This window comes from Nanorana parkeri, unplaced genomic scaffold, assembly GCF_000935625.1.
Source record: "Nanorana parkeri isolate BGI_ZX_2015 unplaced genomic scaffold, ASM93562v1 scaffold281, whole genome shotgun sequence".
NCBI lineage: Eukaryota > Metazoa > Chordata > Amphibia > Anura > Dicroglossidae > Nanorana > Nanorana parkeri.
In genome coordinates this window covers 58,730-85,493 of record NW_017306549.1, presented here as the reverse complement: position 1 = coordinate 85,493, position 26,764 = coordinate 58,730, and the positions used below count along the sequence as shown (strand labels likewise).

The 26,764-nt window shown below is 40.5% G+C and overlaps 1 protein-coding gene across 1 annotated transcript in view; it reads right to left on the bottom strand.

The window, feature by feature from the left end:
• LOC108787735 (sulfotransferase 6B1-like) overlaps positions 1-26,148 on the bottom strand; it is a 32,539-nt gene extending 6,391 nt beyond the window's left edge. The window contains exons 1-5 of the mRNA XM_018557356.1: positions 25,947-26,148; positions 16,523-16,632; positions 15,085-15,174; positions 4,162-4,288; positions 1,857-1,951 (exon numbers count right to left, since the gene is read on the bottom strand). Coding sequence (XP_018412858.1) covers positions 1,857-1,951; positions 4,162-4,288; positions 15,085-15,174; positions 16,523-16,632; positions 25,947-26,148 — 624 coding nt within the window. The remainder of the gene's footprint in view (positions 1-1,856; positions 1,952-4,161; positions 4,289-15,084; positions 15,175-16,522; positions 16,633-25,946) is intronic.
• Positions 26,149-26,764: the final 616 nt, after the last annotated feature.

Sequence of the window (26,764 nt, the reverse complement as noted above, 5' to 3'; positions counted from 1 at the left end):
GGGGGCAACTATTGAAATGTCACTTCTTCACTGCTGTGAGAAAGGATGAGAGAGAAGCTCTCATCTGGAGTTGCTGTCAGTCATTCACTAGTCAATGTCCTTCAATGCTTGTGACATGTTTAGCTTAGTAGAGGAAAGGGAGAACATGCCATTTGTAGTCACTGCATGCATTAGACTGGTAAGAAATATTAGAAACAGGGCCAACACCACTGAGGGGGAGAGCTGCAAAGGCAGAGTATTATCACGCCCAGCTAAAAAAGTAGATTGAACTGGCAGGATCACCAGGTATTTTCCGTATAATAAGTATTTTTGTTTTTTAAAAAGGGCAGCAATTGAATCCAGTATTACTGAGTGATTCATTTTTATTGCTTATTTTTTGAGTTTTCAGATACTTTAAGGGTGCATTGATGTTTGAGAATTGCATCTAATACCTTCCTCTTTAGAATTCTGGAGAAGCTGGCTCGAAGCATGTCTATACATTGTACAGTGGCAGGCAAAACATGGTATTTACGCCAAGTTCAAAACTGCTAAGACTAAACTCACAAACACAAGAAATAAAAACAACCTAACAAAATGAATGCAGTAAATTACAGGAAAAAGGGTGATATCACTACACATGTTGTGGAAATGTTACTAGGATATGTTTTTAGTGTAATATTGTCATCATGTCTCTCAGTATCCAGATTTCTGCATCACGCTCGATTGGAGCGTGACCCGGATTATTCGGCACTGGGGGTAAACCATTGGAGTGGATATGCGTGGCGGGGCAATGTTCTCTTAGCGAGTGTATGGACGCCAGCTAGGGCCCCTGCGCAGTGCGTGGATTTATTGCCGTGGCGTGTATGCGCTTGCTTTGAGGACATAGTATTATTTAAGATACATATCTGCCTTTTTGAAAGGAACATGCGTTCGTATTTCTGATGCGTCTGATCAGCTCTCTGGAAATAGTATGGCATTGTCCCTGCAGATAAGCTCTCATCCATGAGAATCATAGTAACTTTATTGGGCATTGCTCACTGAGCAATGCTGGATAAGGTTCGCTCCAGTGTTAACGGGAGATTAAAGATGGCGGCGTCCATGTGCAATCATGCTTCTTCCTTCGTGTAAGTGTTTATGGCGGGAAATCCATTGCACATGGTTTTCCATTGTTAACAAATGTGCACATGAAACATGAACCAGCAGCTGGAAACTGTGCACGGTGCTTCACATGCATGAGCATACACTCCCCTTTTCTATTGTCTATTCAGATGTATACATGTGTTTCATTGGCTGGCTCTGTGTTCTATTGATGTATGAGGAAGTGGTGGCTGTTGTGGCCATCACTTCCTGCTGATACTCCTATAAAAAAAGAAATCTCCCTCCAGTCAGGAGGACAGCAACTGAGGATCGGACAAGACAACAGCAAGTGTCTGTGTTTCCTTGCTGAGCGCGTTCGGCCAAATTATACAGGGAGAGCAGAGAACTGTGCTTTTAAGCGCAGCGGATTTAAATACGACATTAATTTCTATAACACACAGAGTCATCCAAATTTCCACAGTTCCTGTATTTCCGGGCTATTAATGCAAAGCTGACATTAGAACTGTGTTATAAATAAAGTGAATATTAAAGTAATTAACATTTCCTATTTATGAAGTGTTATTGACAATAAAATTCCACTCATAATCATTTCTTTCACTGGAGTCGTTTTTTTACTACGGGCGGACGGCAAGAGGTTAAAGCAAAAAAACTTCCATAAGCACATCATAGTGAATACTAGAAATTCTTCACAAAGCAAGGTATTTAACAGAAACAACTATTTTGGTTTGGGAAGTGACTTGGTTTTGAGGGAAGAAATAAACTACAAATACTGAACTTACTGTTTTCATTTCTTCAAATGTAATTGCCATCACATTGTCTCCATCAATATGTTTGTTCCACTCAGCTACATAATCAAAATATGATCCATAACACACTAAAAGACAAAAGAAAACTTGTAAGGCACACAAAAGAAAATATAAAATGATTACATTGTGATACACTTATAAAACTAATCTACATCCTACTGTTACTGTGAAAAAGATTGTGATTGATAAAGATTACAAAAAGTAAAAGACTTCAAACATCAAGAAAAAAAGATAGGAACCAACAATAGTGTTCTGTTATAGTGGACCTTTCCCCTTTACACTAAAAATCACATTAGCATGCAGCACTGCATACTGATATGTAATCATTTTGCATTCATTAGTTAAATAAACATATTTGTCTTTTACTTACAATTACCGTTTTTGCACTTACTGGTCCTCTTAGGCATTAGTGATGTAGCCCATGCCCAAGTGATGCATCCTGGGAAGGTTACATCACAGTGCACTGCTGGGAAATCTCAACTGTAAACTCTGGGGAATTGTTTTCTCTCCCTGAGATGGTGTGTGCATGGTCACATGTCCTACTCAAAGGGTGTGAAGGGAGATGGATTAATCTGTCTTTATTAAAAAATGGCCACTGTGAGAAGAATTGGGAGAAAAAGAAAAATAGGTATGTAACCAATAAAAAGCCTGCATCTATAAATATGTGTTTGTAGATTGCCATTACTAAACACTTCTAAAGATTCATCTGTTGTCATTTTTAAAAGGCAAGGGTAATGTTTCTCTTTACATACTAAAGATATTATACTTTTGGTAGCTTTGAGCATCCTTAATGCACTAGTTTTTATTTTTACTTGTTTTAACTAGTCTTGTTTATTAGCTGGCATATTAAGCCCTCTGTTTGTTGCCTATATTTTATCTAGTTAAGTTAAATTGTGGAGAAAAATTCAAATAAATGACAGGGATCTCTTGCTCTTGCAGATGTCTTTACACTTTTGTATTTATTGGTTGTGTCCACGTCTTTTTAGTAGATGCCAACCTTCATGCTGAACCCAGTTTTAAAGTTTATAACTTAAATACTTTTTTTTTTCCTATAACAAGATGAGACTACTTACTAGAAAATTATATACTGAACATTGTACTGTACAATGTAAAACTAAGAGGGTTATTCACTAATGAACCAAAGGATCCAGCCGTAGCTTCGGCTGATACTTCGGCTCACTTCGGCTGCCGGAGCCCTTCGGTTCACTCGAACTGAATGGCTGCTGTACGGCCTATTCACTATACCCCGTACAGCAGCTGAAGGCAGGCAATGTTTTTCTGTGTTCCCTCCCAGCTATGATGTATTTCGCCTTGTGTGTAATGTACGACCCTTCTCCTCCACTAGTCTAGTGTCATGGCTGACAGTAATAGGACCCCATGTAAGGACAGTAAGAAGACCACATCTACTTTGTATCCTTTGATCTTATGTTAGGTAAACTATCTGGCCTAGTTCCTGCTGTATGATTTGACCTATGATCCCATATAATACAGACTGATTTCCTGAACCTGACATTGGGTAAACCTTTTGATCCACTTGGGTTGGGTTTGCCCATTACCTTAACCTGGTCTCCTTGTTTTGTTTCTATCTTGTTCTTTGTGTCTCCTGACCCCTATTTTGTACCTTTTATGAGTTTAGTCTCTGGTTTTCCTGCTGTTTCTCTGCCATGAGTCATTGCATGCCTAATACATTTTGACAAGAATCCAAACCAAACCGTCAGAGTTTATGCCAGGCCTGAGTGTGTGCACTGCCTACCTGTATACTCCTGGAGTTTACTCTGTTATAAATCAGTGGGCATCTCATGCTGTCATCTGTTTGTGTGAGACACCTTTTTTCTGCAGCCTGTCCATGTATCTTACCTATCTGTTTCTCTACCAGGTCTTTCAGCATAAAGATATCTACTATAGGTAGAAGAAGCTGCCAAGACTGTAAAGCCAAGCTTGCCATGATCCCTGTTTTTTGGTCCCATCGCAGTCTACACTCTAATCTCCCAGATTTGACCTTTGACTTGACTAACTTCTCTCTTTAGTTCTTCACATTTGAATTATATCTCTGACAGTGTTTTTGACGTTCCCGTAATTCCTTTCTTTCCTTGTATACACTACTGAGTCTTTAGCTCCTCTAAGCATTAACAGTAGCTATTTGATTTACATAAAACAATATTTTAAATGTAATCCAATTAATTTAAAGGTTTCTTTCACTGTAGAGATTATAGAAAAAGAAGTTGGATTTCTCATTACTTTTTAATGAAAAAGTAATATGTTAGATTGATAAAATTACCATTCCCATGCATATAGTCCTTGAAAAACAAGTCCCAGGAATCGTAAGTGGGAAGCGCAGGCAAGCTTTTATGAAATCGGTAATAGGAGGTGGCTGCATCTTTTGGGTTGCGAATAACGAGCAATATCTGTAGAAAAAAAAGAATTAGTAGGAATTATTTCTGTCATTATGAACTAATGGCAATAGATATTTAGCTTTACCCCAAACAGTAGACAAATAATCTAGGGATGTCCCGATACCACTTTTTCAAGACCAAGTACAAGTACTGTCAATTAGGTAGTTGCCGATACCAATTACAGATACTTTTTCTTAAAAGGGACATGTGACATTTTTTCTAAAACAATACAGACTAATGATTTTAGGTACTAGTATTGGTATTGGGACATTCTTAAAAGGTGGACGTTCCCTATTATAATGTGATAACCTGCATGATAAGATGATGGTGACATTGACTCCAGTTAAGGCTAAGCTGACAGGTCATATTAACTGCATGGTAAGTTTAATTATAACTATCATTTAAACTTGCTGGATGAGTCATTAATAGCATAGTTAAGGTTTCCATTTGCCAGTATACACTGAGAAACACACATGGCAGTGTACAGTGGGGTCATGCTAGAGATCTGTCACACTGACATGCATGGACTCGCCAAGTATCATAAAACACATGGATCGGATCTACTGGATCTACACTGGAGTGTACAGGCATCTCTATCCAGAGCACATACAGGAAAACACTGACAACTTCCCATACATTAAACATGTCACATACATTGTACATCGTCCAATCAGCACTAAACCCATTCCACATAACAATAGCATTGTCTTAATTCCAACTCATCATAGGGAGGGGTGCTAATGCAAGATTCATCCCAAACTTCCCATTGTAGATAACACAGCAACTATACGATCATCCATTCTGCAGAGGATCACACTGCTAATTGGGGAACACAAGTCTCCTCTGCAGTTGGCGAAGCCAAGTCCCAGCATTTACAGACGGCCGGGTCCATGCTGGGACTTGTAGTGTCACATCGGCTGCGGATCTACAGATTGGATTCCCCAATCTGATCCATAGAACTGACACGTCTTACCTTGGTCCACTGATGCCTATCTGGATCAGAGTAAATCCTGTCCACAGCTATCCCCGTATATCTGCAGCATGATTGCTCAGGAGATCTCAAGGCACAATAGACAGCCCGAGCTTGTCTTTCTCCATTCCCTTCCCCCTCCGGGAGAGATAAGGCAGCTAGCACGGTCACATAATAAATCACTTCAGTCACATAATAAATGTTATTGCTATTACATAGGAGGATAACAATCCCCCTATGTGATAGCAAAGGCACACTGACAGGTCCTCTTTATGGAGACATTAAGGATCTCTAAGACCCCTAATGTCACCTGGGGACACCCAAAGAAGCTGATGAAGCACAGATCTGCGTGTGTGTGTGTGTGTATATATATATATATATTATATATACATACATACACACTGTGAGGATTAGCTTCAAATGGTAGTGCATTCAAGACACTTCCACTCGAAAACAACTTCTTTTTAGGGCTTCTTGCCCACTTTTATATAAACATTCAAATAGGTTTTTCCCTCACAGGGGTTTCTCCAACATAAAGTAAAGTCTTTTTGCTAACGGCAAAATAACATTTCCAACGTCTCTCCAACTTCAGGTTGTGTTTTTAACAAAACCTTTCCCACACAGGCTGTATCAAACACACTTGCCACACAGGCTCATCCTTGTCCCCTGGCCACACAGGCTGGTTTCACCACACAGGTAATCCGCTCCACCCAGTCTGCCAGACCCACAGACTGGTTCCAGGGAGGGGCTCCTTTCTTAGGAGGCTGGGTGCCCTTGTAGGAGGCACTAACAAGCCAGTTAGCTTCAGCTGGGCTTGTTACCTCCAAGCCTTCATCACAAGTTCAGTTCATTTTTCTAGCGTATGCACAAGTGGATATACACAGTATAGCTTCTCAAAGAAAGGGAAATGTCCATAACATACATAGACTTTCTCCACCGTTATCCACTGAAATCATGGATGGAAAAGCAAAACTGGCCATCTCTCAACCAGTTTCCAGCTCCTGCTTCTTGCATCAATTTTCCTGCCAGCTATTTCAGAATATTTCAGCATATACTTTATGACAGCAGGTTTCACAGTCTTTGGCTTATCATGTCATGCAAGAAGCACACAGAGCACACAGACAGACTCCCTCTGCTGCATCAGCTGCAACAGCTTCCTCGACATCAGCCGTCCTAAGCCGAGCCACTAGGGGTTAACAGGAAGCTGGACTCTTGCCCGACCTCCCCCTTCATCTGTGGTCTCTTAGGCTCTGTTACTGCAGTCCAGAATTCCTGGGATTCCTGTCTCAGTCGGCTCCATGGCAACGGCAGCACAGTGATGGTGCATTAGTCTCTGTGGCTGATAACACTGTCCCCAGTGAGCATCTGACAACTTGTGCAACAGGGCAGACGCGCAAGCTCAGGACCTCACAAAAAGTTGGATTTTGTTTCGTCTGTCCACAGCACATTCTCCAAAAAAACAAAATCCTTTTGAGAGAATGTGCTGTGGACGGACAGACAAAACAAAATTACAGCTTTTTTGGTAAAGCCCATCATTCTACTGTTTTCAAAAAGAGAAATGAGGCCTTTAAAGAAAAAAATACAGTCCCTACAGTCAAACATGGTGGAGGTTCACTGATGTTTTGGGGTTGCTGTGCTGCTTCAGGCACTGGATGTCTTGACTGTGTGCATGGCATTATGAAATCTGAAGACTACCAAAGAATTCTGGGGTGCAATATAGGGCCCAGAAAGTTGGGTCTCCGTCAGAGGTTATGGGTCTTACAGCAGGACAATAACCCAAAGCACACGTCAAAAAGCACCCAGAAATGGTTTCAGACAAAGCGCTGGAGAGTACATGACAGGCCAGCAATGAGTCCAGATCTGAATCCCATAGAGCACCTGTGGAGAGATCTCAAAACAGCAGTTGGGTAAAGGAACGCTTCCAATCGGAGAGACCTGGAGCAGTTGGCGAAAGAAGATGTAATAAACTTACCTCTGCTCGTTCCAGCGAGGCCGTCCGGCTCTACCCACTCCAGCAGCGTCACACTGCTCCGTCCCTGTCACCCTGGCAGCCTCGCACCGATCCTCCTCTGTCAGATGAAACGGTGGGGTTTTCAATTGCGGGGCATCCTAGTGATGTTGTGACGATGAGCAATCAACCCCACCAACACTACACTGCTCTCCATCCTGCAGGTTTACTGCAGTCATTTACTCCCCAATACTGCCGAGTGTCATTCCTGGGGGGAAATCCTCTGGAGAGTCCTCTTATTTGTGGGAGCCAGTTCATACAGCCTGGGACCTTCACAACCTCTGCTTTCATCTAAGCCAACCAAACCGCAAGTACCTCCAACGATTGAGGTAATGTAATGGTTACAAGTAGTACTGTTGAACTACAAATCTGCCACTTACTATCGTGGGCCAAGTAATACTTGTTCTGAAAGCAGGATTCCTGCACATTGTATTACAATTGCTATATTCAGTTGTTGCAGCAATAGACTGTGATTGAAGTGCTGTTGAACTACAAATCTCATCTCCCACTTACTATCTTGGGTCAAGTAGTACTTGTTCTGAAAGCAGATTACCGTTACGTTGTATTACAATTGCTATACTCAGTTGTTGCAGTTATAGACTATTTGAGTGAAGTGCTGTTGAACTACAAATCCTATCTGCCACGTGTATTGGTTATCGAAATAGTGTTGCAGTATCATTAATTATTGCTGAAACCGGTGTTGTACAGTGCTTCACATAGTTGTATTGTATAAACTATATTGTGGGAGAGTGTTGAACTATAGATCCCATCCGCATCCAGTCCACAGACTAAGGCATGTGCTCCAAGGGTAGTACTCTTGGAATTATTCTTTTCCTTCCAAAGTTATAAATCGATAAACAATTGGTGTCCCAGTTATGCACAAAACTGACTGCAAGAGGTAATGCAGCAGTAATAAGTGCAGGATTCAATTTTGTTTTTGTTTGCACAGTGTATGATGTTATACAGTTCCTACGACCGATCTTGCTCACCATAGAGCGTATGTTGTAGAACTGCAAACTGAACCACCCAATACCTGCATGACAGACTTTGTCGCATTCAGGGAAAGATGTACTGGCCAAGCCAATCTTGGCAGTTGAGATCCAGATCAGAGAAGCAAATCTTGCTAGAGCGTTATAGAAGAGTGGTCCAAAATTCCTGTAGAGAGGTGTAAGAAACTTACTGATGGTTACAGGAAGCCATTGATTTCAGTTATTTGTTCCAAGAGCTGCGCTACCAAATATTAATTGAGGGTGCCAATAATTTTGTCCAGTCCATTTTTGGAGTTTTGCGTGGAATGTGTCAGATTTGGCTTTTTTTTCTCCACTTTTTTGTGTTATACCAATACAACAAAAGAAATAAACACGAGAATGCCTAAACATTTGTAATTGCAACAATTTTCTGTGCAAAGTGATGCATTATCTGACAGAAGTGCAGGGGTGCCAATATTCTGTCCCAGTTTCAGGTGTAGTGCTGAGGTTCTTACTCTAGGGGGAAGTGTTGAGAGTGCTTACAGGTAACAAGCCCAGCTGAATCAAGCTGGCTTATTAGGGTCTCCATAAGATCTTCCAGCCTGCCAAGTGAGTTGTTCCACCCGGGAGACAGAGGAGGTCTATGTGCATGAGTCAGGAAACCTCCACCCTGGAACCAGTCTGTGTGTCTGGCGGAAAGGGGAGTGGATCACCTGTGTGGTGAAAAGCAGCCTGTGTGGAAAAATATGAGCCTGTGTGGCAAGGGGACAAGAACCAGCCTGTGTGGTGAGTGTGTTGGATACAGCCTGTGTGGGAAAGGTTTTTGTTGGAGACAACCTGCAGTCGGTGAGACCTTTCACGATGGCCACAATGGCACACTTTAGAGGTGCACTTTTTCCTTAGCCCACAGAAAATGCCCCTACCATTAAAGGGCAGTTGTGTGTGTCTACCAGATGATAAGTTCCCAGTCCTTCCCTTGCAAAGTGTTCTCAATAACATTGCCTTACACACATTTGCAGATTTGCAATACTAAATTCACATGCAATTTATTTATTAACAATTAATTAGCATCAGTGGATGTTTGATGATAGACTTCATCCTACCCCAGGTGTCTAGGATGCTAAGTTCCAATTGTTTATATTTGGCAGCTGTTCTGGATTCTTATCAAATGCCTCCATAAATGTATCAAGCTTTCATCATGGTTATTAATATCTCATAACTTCAAGTCCATGTGTTATCTGCAATTTACATTTTAACAAAACAGGTGTTTTTTATTAAGTGAGAGGACATTACAACAATTTGAACAAAATACAGCCCATAGCAATCTATCAAAAATGTTTTTTGCCAATTACAGCCAACTAAAATCTCATTCCTTTTGGCATTACTTTTTTACACTGGCCTCTACAGCACTGTGACCACCATGACTCTGCACACCAACACTTCAAGTTTTGCCTAAGCCTGACTACCTTCAGATTTGTTTAGAGGCAGGGAAAAGGGCCCGCGTCAGTACATATGCAGTCAGGTCAAATTAGAGCACCAAATCAAGTAATAACAGTAAAAGTCTTTAATTGTGTGACAGACTTGCCTTGCCGTGCTCCGGGAACAGCGTCCAGCTCTGCCTACTCCCCCAGCATCACACTACTCCTCCTCCCTCTTACCAGCTGTCGGGTTAAAAATGGGGAATTTGAAATGCTCAGTGTCTTGGTATTGTTTGGATGCTGAGCATTTCCTCCAGACTACCATACCACTCTCCATCCTGAAGAATCTTTCATATCACACTTACCTGAACCCTCGCCATCCTAGACTTGCTTGTACGGTGATCCTTTACCCTTGCCATCCTGGACTTGCATGTACAGTGTGCTTTAACCCCTCGCTACAGGAAACAAACCACTCCAGCTATAACTTGGAATTGTGTTAAATGGAAATAATATATATATATATAGATATCTATATATCTATATCTATATATAATGTTTCACAATAGATAACTAAACAATCAATTGTTGCACATGAATAGATAGATAGGTAAGCCTAATCAGTGCTCAAAGTTCATATTCTCAAGGGAAAAAGGTGTGTTTCTTGTGTTCGACCTTCATGCAGTGTAATAATCCTCCCCACTCATCAGGTCCACTCGATCAAATCGCAGTCAATGGAACTTCTCTCCAAACAACGGGCAAACTCCCCATCAGGGACAACTATGTGTTTCTCCACTTCCGATCTCCTCCACGAATGTATTCAATAGGTGGCAATCAGGGAAAAACGCCAATGTACAGGTTTAGACAAAGAGGATACTCACACAGAACACTGAGAAATAGTAAAAGGAAAGTAAACCAGAAACAAAGAACCCAGATACTAAATGGGGAAACAAAGGAAAAAGAAAAGAAAGAAGACGTTGAGGGCCCCATCCAAATGATTACACAATATGGAGCACAGTGGGAGGATTTAAAGATAATCCTTAAAAAACACTGACATGTATTGCAGCTAAATCCGATCATAAAGGAAATAGTAGGCCCATACCCACAACTAGTAGCCAGAAGAGCTAGGAACTTACAAGACCATCTTGTCTCCTCAGAATACAAGCCCAACACCAAGGACATGTGGCCAAAGGGTGTAAGAACAAAAATCACTGGAATGTACACATGTGGGAAATGTCAAATCTGTCCGTTTGTAGAAAGAAGTAACATTTTCTACACTAGTGACAAAGAAAAAAACTACCAAATAAAGGAATTCATCAATTGCACCACAAGCAGGGTGATATACCAAATAGAATGTCCGTGCAGGAATTTCTACATTGGTAAAACTAAGCGCCAATTGCGGGTGAGACTGGGTGAACACTTAAGGGATATAAAAAACTTCCATTAAAAAAACAGCAAATATAGACAGCCCCATTGCCCAACATTTTAATACATTCCACAATGGCAACCCAGAAGGCCTGAAAGTAAAAGGAATATATGTCCTGAATCTTTCAGCTAGAAGAGGAGATTTCGATAAGATCCTTAAGCAGAAAGAAAAAATGTGGATGTACAGATTGGACACCTAAACCCCCAAGGGACTCAATACTGAATTCAACTTACAAGTCTTTTTATAAGCTCTGATCTAGTTGTTATCCACTAACCTCCCCATATCCACCTTCTCCGATACTCCACACCCCTATTTATGTATATATCCTCTATGATATCCTGTCAAAGTAATGCATTCCACATAAATAACTAATGGAAAGCGTGTTATTCCAGAAAGACACACAAGTAACCAATGGAGTCCAAATGAACATTGTTGCAATAACTGCATGGGAATCGATGTTAGGCTGCAACAAATGACCTGAATGATATATGTTGACATTCGTATCACTATATGTTTTTAACTTACTAACCCTACTTGTACTACTGCTGAAGAACGAAGTCTCCTATGTTAACCACTAACACCTGTACCAAAACACGTTTTTTAAAACCAGCAGGGGTTAATGACCTAACTAATTGGATCACCTATAAAACTATCACGTCATTACCCCAAGATTACGTCCTGACGAAGCCCCAGTAGGAGGGGCGAAACGCGTTGACGCTTTGTGTTCGTGTGAAAGAACCTGAATCACCGAGGACTATACCGATGACTCTACACTCCGGCATGTCCTCCTAATCTGACCATTTGAACATGACCCACTAAAATTCCTCATACTCTCTGATACCATAGCGAAGGGAAAACCGGCTAGTACCTACAGCAGAACCCACAGACCAAAAACTACACTGGATGGATTAATCCACATACCAAAAACCGCCTAAATGGGAATCAGCTGCAGCGTCTAAAAACCGACATCTCTGACTACCAAACTCGTAAAGACCGTGAGTCATGGATAATTTCTAAAATATGTTTTCGTTTTTTCCTTTTTTCTTTCCTATCTCGGGTAGAACCGATATCTGAAGAATCACTTGGTTATAACTAAATGAAAATTTGAGGAAGTTTACCTGTATAGAAGGCTTCTCTCATTAAATCATCAACATGTCTGCTTTTTAAGTCACAAAATAACAAGTAGTGATCCATCTGCTATAAACCCTAGACCACAGCAGCAATATAACATACTAACCCGCTAATCGAGATATAGCGATAATTGAAACCAGACCTTCCTACCAGTACTCGATATTCTACTCCAGTGGGGTTTTGAATCATCAAAACAGCCTGAGGAACTTATATTTGGTGTGCCCTGTCAGTCTCATATTCAATTCAAAAGGTGAAATTAGGTCTAATCACAAAGTACATGTTTTTGTGTGTGTACCTGAGACAACGTTGTCGTTTTTTTAAAGGAAAAGAAGTTTGTCTTGTCTTTTTCGGGAATGGGTGTTATTTTTCTCTATGTTTCGAAATAAATTGATATATTTTCTCTGCCAACAGACTTGTTACCCCACTAGTACCTTATTACAAATCACTCCAGTACAGATACCTCCACAATATCAAGATTTTTCCAATGAGTTATGTAAGAAGATGGCAGACACTTTACCACCCCCATATGCCATATGACTGCCCAAATGATTTAATCCCTGGCAGTACTGTACCTTTTGGCTGTATACAGTATACCCTATATCTCAACCAGAGTTATAACATATAAAGGAGTATCTTGATAAAAACCTAATGAAAGGTTTTATCCAGCCATCGAACTCACCAGCGGAAGCGGGAATGCTTTTTTAAAATAAAATCACAATAAAAAGCAGGTACCCTTTACCCCTCATTCCTGAACACTTGGAGCGCTTACAAACCGCCAAAATCTACACAAAACTTGACCTCAAGGGAGCATACAATCAAATCCGAATCCAACCTGGCGATGAATGGAAAATTGTATTTTGCAGTTGCTATGGTTTGTGCAAATATTTAGTGATGCCCTTTGGCATCCATTCCAATTTTTCAACAATTATATCTTCAGAGACCTTCTGGACGTGTTGTATTTTATCTTGATGATACCCTCATTTATTCCAACAACCTCGCCAAACATCAGAAACATGTAAGATGGGTCCCGTCCAGGTTAAGAGTTCACAACTCTTTGACGCGTTTCGTCATGTGACGTTTTCAAAAAGTTATCTGCCTTCTTTTTGAAAGAGTCACATGATGAAACGCGTCAAAGGGCATATTTGTTTGACACATGTGATGTTATAGACCTTTTTATTCATTGTCCGGCCGGCCGAAAATGTTATATCTTCTATGTAAGTTGCTATTTTTTAAAATAAATATTACTGCCAGTTATACTGCACCATGAGGGTTGTCTCCTATTCTTAAAACCACAAAAACGTTTCTGGGATTCTGCGAGGGGGACCGCTGAACCGTGCACGGGAGAAGCCGCTGCTTTCTCTGAAGGATAGCTGAGGAAAGGTGCGGCGCTGCGGGAGAGAGCCGTCTATTTATGCCCGGTCCTTGTCGAGGAAGAGTGAGGTCTTCTGTTGGAGGGGATTGTGGACCAGAGAACTATCCTTCTGACGGGTTTATTAACTCACTGTTTCTGGTGAGTACTCAATGCTTGGGGGGCAGTTGGATTAGAAGGAAAGGAATAGAAAGAACTTTCCCTTTTTTCATGACTAAAAAAGTTTTTTTATTGAACACTGTCACTTCTCCACTGATAATTAAGTTACTATATTTCAGGACTGTTATTAAGTATCAGTTCACCATTGACACAGATTATTTTGTGCTTTTTATTTTGTTGTTCATCACTGCTGAATTTATTTTCACTTGTTATTATATTTCGGGATTGTTATTAAGTATCAGTTCACTATTGACACAGAATATTTTGTGCTTGCTATATTGTGGTTTATTCTTTCAGAACATCGTTTTTCACAGATTATTATTGCTGAATTTATTTCTCACTGATCATTCTGGCTGTCAGCACAATCTTTATTTATCACAAATATTGGAATTTAAACACATTTAATTATACGTGTTTATTTTATATTGATAATTATATATTTAATTCACCTATATTTATTACCTACTAGGAATATTGATGGTTCATTTTCAACACTAGATCACCATTATTTATATTTATATTTTTTGTAGTTCCCCTTTAGTGCTGTGTCATTTTTTTTTCGATTTTTAAGGGACCCCCCCTTTTTTTCATAGCAGCTTTAGGGTTAATTGCTTGCTAGCTGGTTCCAAGAGCGCATAACTGTATTATGTGTCGGCCTGTTGCCATCAAACCATGCGCCTAAAACCAGCAATATTTCCATGCCCAGGGCCGGATTTACTCTCTGCTGCCCCAATGCCAGGTTTCTCAATGCGCCCCCCTGTATGCAGGCTGCATACAATTGATCTTGTACAAATCCACCGAGATCACTTGTACAACCAAGAGGCTGCTTTCCCACTGTACATTCAGCCCTGCTAAATGTGGAAAACAACTACCTGCCCGGTGCCTGGAACTGTGTGTCCCAGGCGTCGCGAGGAATTACACACCCCTGCTGCCCCTCTACTCCCTGCTGCCACAAGGCCAGGCCTCGGTTGACCTTGTGGGAAATCCGGCCCTGTCCATGCCTACTCACAGAAATCCACACCCAATATTTGCAGGTACACTAGTTCAACAAAAGGGGTCCATTTAAAAAAAAAAGATGTGTAACTTATGCGTCCAGCAACACTGCATATAAGTTCTTTCCATGCAAGTAAACCAGCTGTTTTGATAATTTTTAGTGCAATTTAATTTCCGGTAGAATGTTCTTCAATAGGCATATTCATAAAGATATATTTGTTTTGTGCATGTTTACCAGCTGTTTTGAGAATGGGACAAAAATTATTGCAATTGTAATGTCATGTAATTTCTCTTCAGGTCAAATTTTCTCATTAGGTTCATTCAAACAGAACAGAGTGAATAGGGCAAACAACACATAATGGCACTTACCTTAGTATTCTTTTCAAAGAAAGACTTTGGTATAGTTGGAAATCTCAAATGTGTTGAAAAGATCCTTGGTGAAGGTCGTGCTTTATTACTCTATAACAGAATCACAAAAAAAGTAAATGCTTCTAGTATACTCCTAAATACTTTAGCAAATAAATAAAAGGGCATGACTGTTAAAATATTACAAAGTTCAGTAACCCTCTCGCGCAACACATGGCAACCCATCAGCATTCATCTCTTAAATGCTGTGAAGCAAGTAGATTGCAATCCATCTACCATGGATAAGTGCAGTATGCAGGTACAATAGCGATTAATTGCTATGGACTGTACTTTTGCACATGCAGTATGGATTATATTCTGAACTGCTTTATTGCATAGTGCTTATCACACATTGCAAACTAGGCCTGCATTGTATTCAGTGTACATCTGTGGACAATTATCTAGTTGCAGGGATTATATTCCCAAACTGTACCGAGCATCTCTGCGATTGTGTGATCCTGTAATTCATGTGTGCCATGATTATTCCCTTTGGTTATTTCCCTTAAGTAAATCAGGTCCTCTAAAATGTCTTGTGCTGTTTTTGAATGGCCTTCTTAATGCAGCATCCCCTGCTTTAATTTGGGCAAAAGGTTCACTTTAAAGAGTAAAGTGAGCTGAAGTTAAATCTGAAGTTCAATATGCTTATATTTTGCATTCCCTGCCCCTCCCCCCTCCTTTAGCATGATAATTAAATTTTTAAATTATACTTTTCTGTTTTCATTCTACAGTATACCTTTATTTTAGTAAGCTTAGTAGTCCATGTTAGGTCTGTGGGGAGTCAGATGTAAATGGACATGTTTCTGTTTACGTCAGAATCCCCCTAATCCATCATGATCAGATCTGCCAAAATGGAACTTTGTTCTGTATGGTTTACAGGACCTGGCTGGAGTTGAGGGTAACCAGATATAAATGGACCCACATCTGTTTAGATCTGGCTTGCCCATAGACTATCATTGGGTTTCTGAACAGATCCATCTGAAAAACTGACAGGTGAACCTAGTCGGAACGCCTGTTTTAAAGAGGACTAAGAGAGTTGGTGAAAAAGTCTTGTATGGGCATATTAAGAGTTACCCTTCCCAACATCTACACATATAATAGAAGTTGTCCAGGAGGAACCCCTAGTACAGTTATATTTGCTAGAAACAACTATATAGATTTTTGTTTAACCTTTTAAGATACTTTAGTATAGAAACAATAAAATTCTGCTTTATTTTACTGACTTCGGTTAAACTAAAAATGTAAAAATCGAGGTTAAAAGAAAAGTCAAAGGGTTTTTCCAAGAGCAATTAGTAAACAATGTATACTTTCTGTTTAGTTACAACCTATCTTTTGCTACATTACATCTGACTAATTATAATCATTAGTTATTACATTGCAACCATTATTGTCTGTTTATACCAACCTCGAATAATTGCAGATTTCCAAATTCAAGTGTTAGTTGGTCCAGCACTGTTTCTTTATTTTTTAATATGCTCACCATTTCAGATAGTATTTGGAATACCCAGTTAGTACCTAAAATAAATGGAAATATATCTGAATACAGTATTTCTTGACATTACTATATATCTTAGATATTGCAATGCTTCTGTACAGTACCTCCGAAACCTATCCTCGAGTGGCAGCAACATTTCACATATTGAGTATATCCAAAAAGTAGCTAACCCATAGTTTCAAACTCTACAACGTACCAAAATCCATAAGGTACAGAATGCTTATATGTCACTCCATTTCCACATGACATATGGAATTTATCAAAACTGGAGCATAGAAAATCTGGAGCAGCTGCAATGCAAACCTATCAGCCTCCTTTTTTATTTTCAGATCTTAAAGGTGCCCATACACCTAACAATTATCGGACTAAACTTTTCGTCCGATGATCGAACCATCGTACGATTTTCGTACGACGGCCCCATCCTGCCCCGATTATCGCAAGGTTCAAACAGCGGTAGTTTAAAAAAAACCACCAGGACGACTTGCGGTAATTGACCGCAATAATTTTAGTTTGCGCATGCGCAGTGTTAATCGTACAACTTTTGACGGACAGTAACGCCACCAACCATGTGAACATCGTACGATCGACCAACGTTTTCAAACATGCTTGACCGTCAAAAGTCGTTCGATTGTACGGTCGGGCACTCTATTCACATGTTACGATTGTCGTACAAAAAGTCGATCGCATACGATTATCGTAAGGTGTATGGGCACCTTTACTGAACAAACTGAAGAGAGAAGCTGATTGGTTGCCATGCACAGCTGCTCCAGATATTGTCTGCTCCAGTTTTGATAAATTCCCCCCATAGTATATTAGGTGTAGGACTAAAAAAAAAAGTGATGTATATGATATTACATTAAGGACAAAATAAAGTAGTTTTTTAACATTTGATGTCAGATAAATAAAGAATTACAGACATAACGAATGCAACCGAATCCGAATTTCCATTTCCGAAATTCGGTAGCGTTCGCACGAACGTTCGTTTCGTTTTCTGTTCGTATTCGTTTCTTATTCGTTTCGTTCGTTGGAGCAAAGTGACATATTTTTTCCCCCTCAAATGTCACTTTTGCTGCAAACGAACGAAACGAATAAGAAACGAATAAGAAACGAATAAGAACAGAAAACAAAACGAACGTTCGTGCGAACGCTACCGAATTTTGTCCGAATCCGAATTGACTTTCACACCCGAATCCCGAAAAACGAAATAACACAAATCTGAATTTAAAACGAAACGAAACGAATTGTTTGGCAGTGCACATGTCTAGTAATTATTTACCATTTACCATTTTTAGCCAGCAGGAAGCACTCTGGGCTCTTGTTCACATCTTTACCAGGCTAGCCATAGCTGAACACTGTAGAAAAGAAACTCCCGCCCCTGCTCTGTTTAGAAGGCACCATATGGAGACTCAGTTATAAAGAGACTGCCACAAATTGAAACGCTGCTGTGCTTTCTTTTTTGAAAACCTGGACTGCTCTGCCAAACTCTGCGCTCTGTATAAAACATTATTTGTAAAATAAAGATTTAATATCATTAAAAATAAAACACAAAACAATAGACTAAATAAAACTGACCCATGCCCAGTGGTGTATTCTGGTTTGGGGCCGCCCTAGGCAAGACGAAACTAGGGCGTGCACACCGCCACGTGGATATAGTTGTTGAGTACCGTATTTTTCCGTGTTTAAGACGCTACTTTTTCATAAAAATCTTTATCTAAAAATAGAGGTGCGTCTTATACACGGGGCCCGCGGTTTTGAAAGTGCTGATACCACTGCAAACTAGCCTCACGGATTGCAGAGACAAGATAACAGTTCTCCTCCAGTCATAAATCTTTTGAACCTGACGTCAGCTGTTGCTGGGGAGATCGTGTAGGCAGTGCCCAGAGCGGTAATGTCGGAGCATTCTGTGACCATAAAAATGTCAGAAAGTGAAAAACAACCTGTAAACTCTCTAAACTCATGGTATGGTGTCAAACAAGAGGTGATTGCAAAGTCCTTCAAGAAATGTGGAATCAGCAATGCCATGGACGGAACTGAGGATGATCTTGTATAGACAGTGACTCAGCAGACAGCAGTGATGCAGCAGAAGTTGAAGAAACTGATATGTTTGAAGCTAAAAGTGATGAAGAAAGCAGTGATGCAACAGAGGCTGAATAAAGTGATTGGCTCAGAGGTAAGTGTGATGCATAATATCATTTAAAATATTGATTTCTGAATTTTGGGTAAGAAAAGATGGGGGATTCTTATACATGGGGGCGTCTTATAGACGGAAAAATACGGCATGTGTTTAGATGAAGCACTGAGATCTTGCGGAATGCTAAATTAAGTTTTACTTAAACGTTAGATCAGAATACAGCATTATAGAGCTTACAGAGAATTTCCTGTATATATCATAGATAAGTATGCATAAAAGGGGCGGACTGACAAAACATAGGGCCCCGGGCGAAACGAGATTATGGGGCCCCCTTGTGCCCCACCCATATACAAGCCCCATTCATTCACAAGCCCAACATACATATACATCCTTGTGTTGCAGAAATTATATCTCCACATTATTTAAAATAGCAGGTTGGTTCACTAAAAGGTGAATTGCAGTGTGTGGGGATAAATTATGATCGCCGCTGAATCACATTTTCAGACTCCATTTTGCCAGTGAAATATTATGCTTAATGAAACATATGATGGAATGTATCTCATATCTAAGACTGTTTAGTAAATATGGTATAAGATAAGGCACACTACCAGAAGTAAATGATATGACATCTAAAATGACAGGATAAAGATATTCCACTATAAGATCATATTCTAGATTTATATTATATTAAAGAAAAACATGCATACTATTAAATACAGTTAGAAACTTTAAAACATTTAAATGTACACTTAAACACATGTTTTGTCACTTGTTTATGACACAAAGTTGCAAGTCACTCTTCTGAGAAGAAGCTAGCTGTTATCTTAAAGTGTTTGGAGAAACTGCCATTCTAGGAGTGTTTTAGTTTATCTAAACTCAGACACTTGCTATGTATATGTGTGGAACAAATAATGCTGATTTCTCCTACCAATGCGCCCTTTAGTAAATAGGCCTGTAAGTGTTTGAATAAGTTAGAAAAATATAGCAAAATAAACTTACGACTGATGCCACTTAGTTAGTACAAACACACAGTACGCTTTGGTTCTGTGTCAAAGCTGGAAAAACAGGGGGTATTAAACATCACAGGACTGGTTGCAGGTCAGTATAAGTTATTTTATTGTTTAATTTTATTTTATTTTTTTTAATGCAAAAATGAAAAAATTTGCAAAAGTACAATACATTAACATAAGTCAAATTAGTCAGAGTGGAGTCGGTGGGGGGTGCATATTGTAAGCCCCAGAATGGTCAGCCCCCCATGACCAGAACCAACACACGGCAGACCTCAGACCAGAATAAATGCACGACAGGCCTCAGTACAGAATAAATGGCCGGGTAGATTTTTTTTCTACATTTAGCCCTGCTTCAGGCAAGCAGGGCTAAATGTAGAGGAGGTTGCTGTTTTGTACAAGTGATCTAGAGCGGCTGTATAGCTCAAGATCACTTATAAGCAGCCTGATTGTCATTCCCCCTCCCCTCCCCGAACACCCCCTCTCTCCTCGCCCATTGCATCTCTCTCCTGTCCGCCATCTCTGTCAATGCCCACTGTCTCTGTCACCGCCAGCTCTCTCCCTGCTGTGGTTTTTGGGGTCGCCCACTCTTCTGGGAGGCCCGGAGCCACGGCAGATTAGTTCAGGATGGAAAGCAGGGAAGCAATACTTGCAGCCTTCCCATCACAGAAAATCGTGCTAGAACTCCAGTATTGGAAGTGACAGGTTCCATACAGAAACCCTGTCACCTCCGCATGCTATCACATAGGGGCTTGCTAGCTCCTGTGTGAGAGTCGCTCACCTCCCGATCTACTAAGCCGACCTGTGACAGTCACATTGTCACAGGTCGGCTAGAACTATGAGGTGACTGAAAAGCACTCACCTCATAGTTCTCCTTTTAAATACACTGCAGTTTAGCTAAAGGAATCTAAATGAAAACCTAAATCATACGCTGCATTTCTGTGCACTCTTGTGTTAAACCTGTATGGCATTCTGCCATGATAATGGGGAATGGAGGCTTTATGGCTGCTGAAAAGTTGCTTGTTTATTTGCAGGGAAAGGACAGACCAGTGGAAATCCTCTATAGAGGCAGCTCACGGTAACATTATGGGGTCTATTCACTAAGCTGCCGAGGGCAGCCGAGTGAACAACCGACCCCATGTTCGGCCGACCCGAAGTGCAAAAGGAGTTCGACTCAGCCGATCCAACATCTGGATCGGCTGAGCCGAGCCTCCGGCAGGCTACTCACTGCTGTTCGGTCTATTCTTATAGATGCCGAACAGCAGTGAGTGAATAGCCGCTGAGCGGCATTCAGCTCGGCTGTTCTGCTCGGTCCCTCCGAGGGAAAAGGAGAATCGGGAGCTGTACGGGCTATAGTGTATAGCCCGTACAGCACCCCTTCGGTTCTACTGAACTACGGCTAGATCCTTCGGCAGCTTCGTAAATAGACCCCTATGTTGTTTACAAAGCCATATGTGTGAAGCAATGAAACATTACATATTTCCATATATTTACAATATAATTTTTTTTTTAAACTCTTTCTTTTCCTAAAAAAATTGTTTTTTAACTTACAAATGCTGTTTAAAGTTTTACAATAAATGATTGAACATAAAGAAAGATTGTTAAATGGAATCAATATTTACACCATTGCTTCAAACATCTTCATAAGGTTTGAAGTTTTCTTAACATGGCCTAAAGCAGGGTCTCAAACTGAATTTGCTCGGGGGGCGCTGGACAAATTTTCTTCTCCCATGGGGGCCACCTGCCAAATTTCATACTTCAAGATAAAATGTAACTATATTCGGTACCAGTGTTAATGTATGATTGTTTATTATGTCAGTATGTTTGTGATGGGTTTTTTTGCATGCAATGTCAGTATATTTTTTAGTGTTGGTTTGTGTGTATTGTCAGGATTTGTGTGAGTGATGTCGTTATCTATGTTAGTGTTTCTGTGTGTGCGTTTTTTTTTCCCCACAGGTTTTAATTTTGTTCATATAGGACCAACAGATTTACACATTCTCTCACACACAGAGAGAGGCATAGCAAGGTCAAGAGGCGCTCGGGGGCAAGTCTTTCATTAGCGCCCCCCACAAACCAAACCATAGTTCAATCGTGATATGCACGATCCATGCAGTCTGAAGAATGGAGGGCCACAGACTGATGGAAGGGGGGTCAGGTAACCTGCAATGTCGGTGGTTACCAGTGCCACCCAAGTGGCGAAATGCTAGGGCACTGTCACAGCTGCAACTGCTACCCTGATAGTTCTGCCACTGTATATAGGACTACAAATCACAGCAGTACATTATACAGCAATGCAGAATACCACCAGCTATAGAGGACTACATATCTAAGCAATACATTAGGCAGTAATGCAGAATAATACCACCAGCTATAGAGGATTTCAAATCTCAGCAATACATTATACACCAATGCAGAATACCATCATCTATAGAGGAATGCAAATCCCAGCAATACATTATACACCAATGCAGAATACCATTAACTATAGAGGACTACAAATCTCAGCAATACATTAAACATCAGTGCAGAACACCATCATCTATAGGGGACTAGCAAAACAAACCCTTGAAAAAGTTCATTGGACGAAACGCGCAGGAGAGGAGCTACACGCTGACGCTAGTGTATGGAGTGGAGGTGACAGAGCTGAGCTCATACAAGCCGATTTTATGTTTTTACAGCGCTGAAAAACTCTTTTAAATGTAAGTGTTCTTATTTTGTATGAATAAACTATCATCTAGCAGTTTTACACGATGTGCGATCTTGGTTTTCTATTTTGAGCGGATAAGAGAGATTTGGGAGAGACATCGGGCGGACGTATCATTTTCAGCTGTTGGTGATTCGGTGGAGAGGGAGACATCGGACGCCAGGGAAGTTTGTAGAGCGTTTAAAGACCACCTGAGTGGTCAGAATTATCTTGTGAGTGTGCTAGTGTTTGTGCACCTGGAGGTGGATCACTGGTCATTAATTGACGAGGAATTGAAGCACAGAAGTCACGAGTGATTGTGGAACTTTATATGCAATGATTATTTCACTCACTGATGTAATACAAAGAAAGTGAACACAAGGATTTCATCACATGTGAACATTTTTTATATGGACTATATATAAGTTGGAGTGAACATTTTGTATAATTGCCACTAAGTATATGCATTTAGAGTTTTATTATTTTAGAGATAGTGCAGTGTCTTTTGTTTAACCCCTTCGTGACGGGAGACGTACACTGTACGTCCAGCCACAAACGGACCAAATGACTCGTCACGTACACTGTACGTGACGAGTTATTTGCTGCACTAGAAGGCTGCTAACCGCTAAGAATCAGCGGTTACCTTTCAGTAATGGATGTCTAACTATCTAGAGATCCATTACTGAAAGGGTTAACCTTTTTCAGACACCCGATACCTTAATATCGGGTGTCTGAGAGTCACAGCAAAGCAGACACACATGTCGGCTTTTGCCGGCATTCTGACAGCTCGTATAGATCGAGAGATATCTCTCTCAAGCTATACTGGCTTTTTTTTTTTTTATCTTTTGACTTTCAAGAATAGATACAAAATGTTATGTATTAGACACATAATGTATCTATTCTTGAAAGTAGAATGTTTAAGTTTTCTGAAACATTCACTGACAGCTGAATCCTGAACTGCTGCAGGATCAGTGTCACTAACTTATTATCGGCTGTTCTGAAGTTTGAAGCAGCCTGATAATAAAAAAAATGTATTAATTTATCAAGCAGTAATAGTGAGATTAATTCACAATGACTGCCTGATATAATTAAATAAATAAAATTTGTCAGTATAAAAAAAGTGAAAAGTGTAAATAAATTAAAAAAAATAGTGAAAAGTGTAAAAAAATTAAAAATAAGGGACAAATAAATGAATGTATGTATTGCATTTTTTTTTAGCTGTGCTGGTTTTGTTAAAAAAAAATACTACAAATCAAAACTGGGAAAAAAAGTTTTTTTTTACGTTTTTTCCTCTTTTTTTAATTTGTATTTGTCCTAAGTGAGGCGTTAGACACACATATGTGATATAAATATATAGCCCTATCTGTCCTCTAAAAAACAATATATAATATGTGTGGGTGCACTTTGTAAGAAAGTATATTACTGACGTGGAAGAATCACACAGCAAAAATGTCAAAAGTGTGTCAGTCATTTACGAACAGAAACCAAAAACAAGCTCAGTCATGAAGGGGTTAATATCTATAGAGGACTGGTGCTGGGTCCCGTACCCTGGTCCACGGTGCCAGGGCGCTCTGGGACAGTTTCTGGGTACACTGGAGGCACAAGGCCCACACCTGCTCTTCATTGTTCGGCTACTCCTAGGTATTCATGAAAATGTCCTCACATCCCCCTGCAAAAATAACCCTTTGCCACCCTTCCCCCCTGGATCTGCCACTGACCTTCAATCCCAGCTATGTGGTACAATGTAATCTGTAATCACACAAAGCTGCGGGGTCCCAGCATGTGCTGAGGCGTGATCGTAAGTTTTTTAAATTACTTTACAACCATCGCAAGACTTTTTTTCTTTTACTTTTTTATTTTTTTACTTATAATTTTTTTCTTATTATTTGTTACTTTGTATTTTTTAATCTTATTTTTTTTTTACTTTTTATCACCTTTTTATTTTTTAATGTTAATTTTCCAGCACAGCACTGTGCTGGAACTCCTGTGACAGCTGAGGGGAAGGCTGCAAGTGCAGCTCTCCCCTCTCACTGTATACACAGAGCTGAGTGGAGAACGGACATTCTCCGCTCTGCTCCCGGCTCTACATCGTGAGAGAGGATCTCAGGCCGGCGGCGAGAGAGGTAGCCGGCGGGGGGACAGGGGGGTGGGGGTGCCCGACAACTGGGAAATTAATTTCCCGGGCAATATGAATCCCTGCCGCCCCCCTGCTCCCTTCATACCGGCACTCCGATGCAAGTACCCCCCCACGATACGCCACTCCCCCCAGCAATCACCCATCCACACACATACCCAATATTACCGACACAAACAGATATACGCACACACACACAGAAATACACACACTAAAGCTGGCCATACACCTATAGATTATCTGCAGATTTTCTACGGTCAGATGGAGAACGTGCAACAGATTCCTCCATCTGCGCTAAACTGTGTGGATGGAGGAATCTCCCACTGGGCCAAGCTTCAGTATCTTGCTAGCCGGCCCCGCTGGCTCTCAAATATGTGAACAATGCCTGCATCCAATCAGATTGTTCACGTATTTTGAGAGCCAGCGAGGCCGACTAGCAAGATACTGAAGCTTGGCCCAGTGGGAGATTCCTCCATCCACACAGTTTATCATAGATGGAGGAATCTGTTGCACTTTTTCCATCTGACCATAGAAAATCTGCAGATAATCTATAGGTGTATGGTCAGCTTAATACACATACAAAAAGGCTAAATTTACACCTGTAAATTTAGGTGTGATTTAGGGATTCCTGCATTAGGAACTGCAGCAGGAATCCGTAATCTGGCGTTTACAGGCAGCAGCTGTCAACTGATTAAGTTAATGATCAGGTGACAGCCGATGAAGTAAATGTCTGCACACCGCGTGTAATACGATTACATGAGGTCAGGAATCAATCACTCTCCCTGGGCACATTGATCGTGCATCCAGTGAGAGTGATTGTTTACTAACTGCATGTAATCATATCACATACCATTACATGTGGTTTGCAGACATTTACATGCAGCGGCTGTCACCCGATCAGATACCATTCTTGGCATGGCCAGGATTAAAACTTAAAAAAGGGGAACTGACCAGATCACCATGTATTTGGGGGAAATGAAGAAGTGAAAAAGGGAAAAGAGGCACGATTTAGATAACATAACATAGAATCACAGATACATATGTGCAATAACATTTTTTGGAGTAACATACACTTTCAAGACTCTGCTTGTATCTTTTCATCTTTTCAAAAAAAAACAATTCCAGCTGTGTCATCTGGAACCACATACTGGCTCACATTCATGAACATGAAAAAATCCAACTTCACTTATCAACATTTTTTCTGCCAACCATCATTTATTGGGGGTCTGTAACACTCCTTTACAGACCATTCCCATGCTGGCAATTAAACACTCTTTCGTCAAATGTCTGTATAAAACTTCATGTTTAGTATTTAGGCCTGATAGGTTACAAGAAAATGAAAAATGATATAGCTTTTGGTATTCAGTATGTCTGCTTACCACATTTGGGAGAGCTGCAAATCAGTAAATCATCATTCCTGGCTTCAAATGTTTCCAGTGCCTCAAACAGCTCCTTACTGCAAACAGCACCAGGGTACAGAATCCCTTTATAATTAAGCAGTAACTCCTCAGGTGGTTTGTTTGGTGCCTGTAACAGGTTCAGAACTGCTTCCCGATCCACTGTTTGCTTCAATTGATCCATGTCTTACTCTTCTATATAATATCTGAAATGGTCAGTTCTTGGCTAGCACACTGTTTTTATATGCAAAGAGCACAAAGGGCGTTCACTGTCAGCTACTAAAAATGCTCCTTTACTGCCACCATGAGTCAGGCAGGCCTTATGTTTTGTGTTGCAGACATACAGTATATGGTAATACATGCCATATGATAATCCTCTCACTTAGCAACCTTCCTAGACAAAGTGAGGACTTGGTCAGAAATAAAAATGGGGCCCTGCATGCTACAAAACTGTACTGCTTGGCAGTGGTGACTCAATAGAATGCGGGATCTAAACAAAATGTGACCAGTGTGTGAGTAGTTTAGATAGGTCTAAAATGTGCAATGTCAGTGCTTTAGTTAGGTCCAAAGGGTGCAAGGTTAGAGGTTTAGTTAGAGCCATAGGATGCATCATCCTTGGTTTAATTAGGTCCACAGAATGCAATGTCAGTGGTATAGCTAGGTCCACAGGATGCAATGTCAGTGGTATAGTTAGGTCCACAGGATGCAATGTCAGTGGTATAGTTAGGTCCACAGGATGCAATGTCAGTGGTATAGTTAGGTCCACAGGATGCAATGTCAGTGGTATAGTTAGGTCCACA